Below are 5842 nucleotides of genomic sequence, written 5' to 3'. Positions count from 1 at the left end.
TAGCTTATTTTCCATCAACCGGTTAAACTTTACAACAGTGCATCAAAATTCAGTCTGATTTTTGCATGGGCTTGAACAAAGACAGCAGATGGGCTGAATGAAAATGCAAATCCACTGTCTGACAGCAGGTGGCGCTCCTGCAATGAAAAGCAAATTAAGTCCTGCAATGAAAAGGAAAAGGCAGATGAAAAGAAAAGGCCATGGAAAGTTGGTTCCCCTCAAAGAGGCATTCATACAATTCATTTATGTTATGTCTGCATGAGACTGTAACTAACTTTGCTTACTGTTGGACAGCGTTTCCAGTGAGTTTTTTCCAAATCGCAGTAAGTTAATCAAACATGGTTTTAATGATAATTAAAATATTAAACCGTAATATTACACGTCTAAAATTTTATTGTGGTTTGTTCAAACTGCAACCATTTCTATTTGTAACCCTCAAACTGGAATGAGCTCGGTGACACCTTGCAAATCTTCAGTGACCCCGAGGTTGGGAACCACTTTTCTATATAGTATGAAAGTGTGTAGTATGAATGTAATCCGGACATATTCATGCAACCTACCAGCATCAGTTGCGTTGCTTCACTGCTATATTCTGCTATTTTCCTATTCACAAATCCTCTCCCGAGGCCTCATGGGATAGTAAAGTGTCCACTGGATGCATACTTCTGAACCTTTTGCGTACTGTTTTATGAATTCTGTGAAGTTGGACACACTACTATATGTGAATGTCTTTTCACATACAGTTTTTTTTTTTTTGGTCTACTATATAGTAGGAAAGTATGTGATTTCAGATGCAGCCCACAATTTCACTTTACTTTGTAGTATCCAACCGATGGCAGAAAGGGGAGTGTTAGGCATTATTGTAAAATATATTTTTTCCTACACAGAAATTACATACCTCACTTTTGAATATAAATTCCCAGTGGCCTCAATCAAGAAACACAAGTGGAACAAATTTTCCTAATTGTTAGGATAGTCGATATGTAAATGGTCACACTGACACTTTTGCATTAATGTTTTACGAATGTTTTTACACAATTCGTTCTGCTCGTGTTTTGTGAATAAGGCCTGATGTGTGCAAAGCATAAAGATGCTAAAGTATGAGTGTCACAGGCCCTTGACTGTTGTTGAAGCTTTGAACCAGTCACATTCAGCCAAAACGTCAACCAAACGTCAGTTCCAACACACCTGCCAATAATTACCAATTAACCCCGAACACCTTGATTAGCTGGTTCAGGTGTGTTTGATTGGGGTTGGAGCTGAAATCGATAGGACAGTAGCTCTCCAGGAGCAGGGTTGGAGATCCCTGGCTGAAGCTGTGAAACATTACTTTAATGAGCTGACTTCGCCTCTACAGCTGTGTCGTAACCGACTCCTCTTGTTCCCAGCTGGAGGAGCCCAAAATGTCACAAGGTCCCACCCAGCCATGGCACAGATCATCACTGGAGGCCAAGAGCTGAGCGCTGGAGGCAGTCAGGCTGGAAGCACAGTGCAGCGGGGGCAGCGAGTGGCTGGGCGGCCGGAGGACGAGACTGTCCCTGCCGTTTGCCTGTTGAGATGTGGCCTGCATTGGATTCTGTTGAGTCTCAGGCGGCCCTAGTCCCAGCGTGTGCAGGTGCATCTCGCTCCGAGTTACCTTCGACAGCATCGGCGGACCATGCCAAGACGTTTGTGGTACTTGGTCTGAGATGCTGTATGCAGACTGCTGATCTCCCGGGGTCTCCACATGTTGGTCCGGGACGTGTCCGTTCATACGAGACATTAGCATTCCCAAACGTTGCAAAGAGTTTTTCTTGGAGCGAGAAAGGCACTGCAGACGGCTGCTGGTCCGCACAAATGCAGACGAGTGGGATATGTTGTTCCTCAAGCCATTGCTTTCCGGTCTTTCTCTGGCCGGTCCCGACATGGATTTGAAGAGAGCCGATACGCTGAACTGGGACTCTCGGTTTCTCCTGTAACACTGGGAGAAGGACATAGATGCTTTGGATCTAGATGACTCTCCCCCATCCCCACATCTGGGTCCTCCGAGCCCATCGCCCTCCTCGTCCTCTTCTTCCTCTGGCTCAGCTGTTTCGTCCTGCTGAGTGGCCTCGCTACTAGAAGAATATGTGCGTCGCGGTGGTTTACGGTTGCCCAGCAGGTCAAGAACCTCATAGCGGAAGCTGGAGATATCCTGCTTAAGTTCCTGAATGCAGAGAAACGATATGCAATTACCGGAGCGTAAACTGCACCACCTAATTACAGGAAATATTCTAACGTTATGACATTGGCTGCGTTTACACTTGGCATTAATATGCGATCACTGTGATCTGATCAAGCAGATCGGGTCATCAGTCAATCAGGACACGGCGCGTTTACACTTGGCAATTAAATAAGTCTGCAGAGGATGGCCCCGGTGCAAAGTCGACCTGAAGTGGTGGGTTTTCTTTTGAAATCTATTTTCAGTCGCGGGACATTTTACAAATCAAAATAAATGTATGAGTCTCACTAGCGCTCTGTTCTTCCGACAGATCGGGAGAGAGGGGGCGGAGATTTGCGTGATGTTGACCTGCGAATTTTGTGACTTGCGTTTACATTACACTGAGATCTGATCACAATACGTCCTCGACTACCTCTGGACCAGTACACGCTGATCGGATAACATTCTGATCAGAAGCGTGTTTACACTTGTCTTTTCGATGTGTATGTGGACAACATCCGGATACAGGTCGCATGTTAATGCCAAGTGTAAATGCAGCCATTATCTTCATGCCTTCTGGTTCTTATGGTTTTGCTTGCGGACTTTAGGAATGAGTCTTATCTGGATTTTATCATCTTCCATAATCAGTCTCTCCCCAAATGTCTGAGGTTTAATATAAGGAGATGATGGCATCACAATATAGAAACCAAGCAACCAATAAAATGTCGTTTTGTCATATTGTGCCTAGTTAGGTGGTTAAGAGTTCACTTTGCACTGAAATGTCCTAAAAGGAAATAGCTATTTAGGCTATGAATTTCATAGCAAGCAAAATGGATTTTATAAGATAAAGTTTCCCACTCTGAAATTTGATTGGATGAGCCGTGTTTGAACCCACGTCTGTGATGGCACATCAACCAAACTTTATATTTATAGAAGTTGCTGTATTGCACTTTAAACAGTGTACAGTTAGGCTAATGAACTATTCATTTAATATTAATAATTAACAATAACAATAATGACGGTAAATATTTACTAAACACTGTAGTCTTTTATAGCAATTTGGCTTATTAGGCCGTAAATAATTATAAATTAAAATAATTTGCAGCTCTAATTCAAAGTTCATTTATTCTATAAATATGTAAATGGTTCATATTGTGTATCTATTCAATGTTATTGATTTCATTAGTATTAATTTCTAAAGTGTGTTTCTAGCACATGTAACAGTCAAACCTGCATAACTGACTACTACGTTATAAAAATTTACACTTTAAGAATACAAATGAGATCGAGGCCTCTATAAGTGCCTATATAGAGAATAAGATGACCAAAAAAAATCTTCATACCTTGAAGTTCTCCTCTGTCAGCCCTTCATCTGTTTTGGCGCTGCGGATCATGGCTGCAACATATCGCTTTACCAAGTTTCTGATCACCTCCTAAAAACAGCCACAAACAGGATGGACTTCAATACATTTTTCTTGACATATTACATTCTGATCTACAAATAACCCTGTTTTCCTCTTCAGTATGAATCACAAGAACTTTCCACATCCCCAAAGGAGGTGAAGATTTATTCTCGGATGGGGTAAGATAGGGTGATGGGCTCTGAATGTGATTGGCATGTGCATATTTTCCAGTTTATTAAGCGGCGAAAATCAGTTTTGGGCATATTCATGACATATGTATTAGCTGGAGGTGAAAATCTGGATGTGCATTCATTAGCATTTATTTGCATATCCAATAAAGAATGAGCCAGCAGTGGCTCTCTAAACACGCTTACGCACAACAACAAAATAACAGCTACTGCAATATCCGCTACTGCAGCTCTTGATTGTTGGGGAGAAACATTTGTCTGTAGCAATTATATACAACCTCACACTCACGAAAGACCCTGCTTAATAGAATAGTTCACCCAAAAATGACAAATCTGTTTAAACACAACATACGAGATTTCGAACAATCATCACACATCTCTTGCCATACAACAACACAAGCAAAGCTGTCAACCTAAAAAAAAACAACAATGTATCAAAAAACGTCATATGACATATATTCTGCTATATCTTGTGAATCCATACAGTAGATTTGAAATTTAAGGGGGGTTTTATGCAACACTGCTTTCAACTAAAAATGGAAATATTTTAATTAGTTTTGGCCGTTCATTTACACGACAATAGCACTTGGGGGCCTGAAAACGCAAGCTTTTGAAAACGGGTTTCAAAGTGCAAGTTTTTGAAAACGATATGCTATCAACTCCATATAAGCTAGAAAAACGTCCGCAGGTGTGTAGTGTTTCTTTACAAAGTGACATCGCCATCTACTGGCCTGGCATGCATAATGCAGTGTTTTTAGCAGTTTTCTTAGTTCCTTTGTGAATATGGGTCATTTTGACTATGTTGTTGTCAAGTTTGACAACTTTTCAAAAGCGCAAAAGGAAAATCTTTTAAATTTTTAGTACAATGATTGTTGTGTAAATGTACCCTGAGTTGTCATTCTCTGATAATGTTGCATTGTCATCATTTATGGTGTTTTGACAACCTTTTCACTATGAATTACCATTACATAGTGCATAACTATGTACAATTCCTCAAATGTCTGTGTTCCACAGACAAAAAATAGCAGCATACAAACGAGAGAAGTGTGATTACTGCTTTAAGTTCCTCCCTGCGTTCACATACGTTACATTGTTTAGTTGGCAGCTGTGTTGTTTCGTTATGGATGTTCATTACAGTGTCGCGGCCTGCACCAGAGGTTGCTGGAGTCTGGATGGCTATGTATTAATGCATTAGCAATCAGCAGGGATTCAGTGGTTATGAAGTTCAAAGCAGGACAGGGTGTAATGCAATTAGAGCAAGTAATGAATATGCACTGATTAACAACACAACATAATATTTATTTTCAGTGTGATCATGCACTATTTATTTTAAACCGATTTAAAATCCCTTCTACATGATTTTTCTCTTTGTAAGCACCTAGAACTATCATTGACAAAAAGACATGCAAATTATACAATGTGCAATGCTCTAATAACTCATTAATATGCATGATGCCAATAGGCTAATGTTTGTTTTCTCATCTAAATAAACCGTTGGAATTGTTAACATATTAACAGCAAGGTTCTGATCCAACAGCATGCTGGGAAACGGATTAATGACACTGATGCCAAAGTGTGATGGATAGGGCCAAATGTCATTACCTGGTAGTGCTGGTTCTGAATAAGGTTATCGGCATGCCTTTCCTGAAACAGACAACAATAGCAAATTTCAACAATAAATATGCGGCATTATGTAATACTTAGTTCAAACTATTCACCTTTGGATCATATCAGTTACTGTTATTTTAGTATTGTTGATATACTAATATAGTTTTTATTAATATTTTGAATTTATTTTTCATATTTTATATTTTCACTTTTTCATATATTTTCATTGTCTTTTAAATGTCTATATATGGTTTTTGTTAATTTATTAGTTTGTTTTAATCATTTTAGTACTTCAAGTTAAAGGTGCTGTATGTAAGTTTTTGACTCTACTAAAGCATAAAAATACCATAATATGTTTGCAGATATTTAAGAGACATGCTAAGTTAACATACTTGTTTATCTGAAAAACAATCGGATTGTTTTGTGCCAGAAACCGAACAGTATTTATATAATTTTTTACCTCT

General features: G+C 39.4%; 1 protein-coding gene across 1 annotated transcript in view; it reads right to left on the bottom strand.

Moving 5' to 3' along the window:
• Positions 1-1291: 1291 nt before the first annotated feature.
• Positions 1292-5842, bottom strand: part of LOC107661741 (short transient receptor potential channel 5-like) — a 24746-nt gene continuing 20195 nt past the window's right edge. The window contains exons 8-10 of the mRNA XM_016451508.1: positions 5373-5414; positions 3523-3612; positions 1292-2185 (exon numbers count right to left, since the gene is read on the bottom strand). Coding sequence (XP_016306994.1) covers positions 1352-2185; positions 3523-3612; positions 5373-5414 — 966 coding nt within the window. The 3' untranslated portion in view covers positions 1292-1351. The remainder of the gene's footprint in view (positions 2186-3522; positions 3613-5372; positions 5415-5842) is intronic.

This window comes from Sinocyclocheilus anshuiensis, unplaced genomic scaffold, assembly GCF_001515605.1.
Source record: "Sinocyclocheilus anshuiensis isolate Anshui unplaced genomic scaffold, SAMN03320099.WGS_v1.1 scaffold207, whole genome shotgun sequence".
In the NCBI taxonomy this organism is placed as follows: Eukaryota; Metazoa; Chordata; class Actinopteri; order Cypriniformes; family Cyprinidae; genus Sinocyclocheilus; species Sinocyclocheilus anshuiensis.
This window is presented reverse-complemented; position numbering and strand designations above follow the sequence as displayed.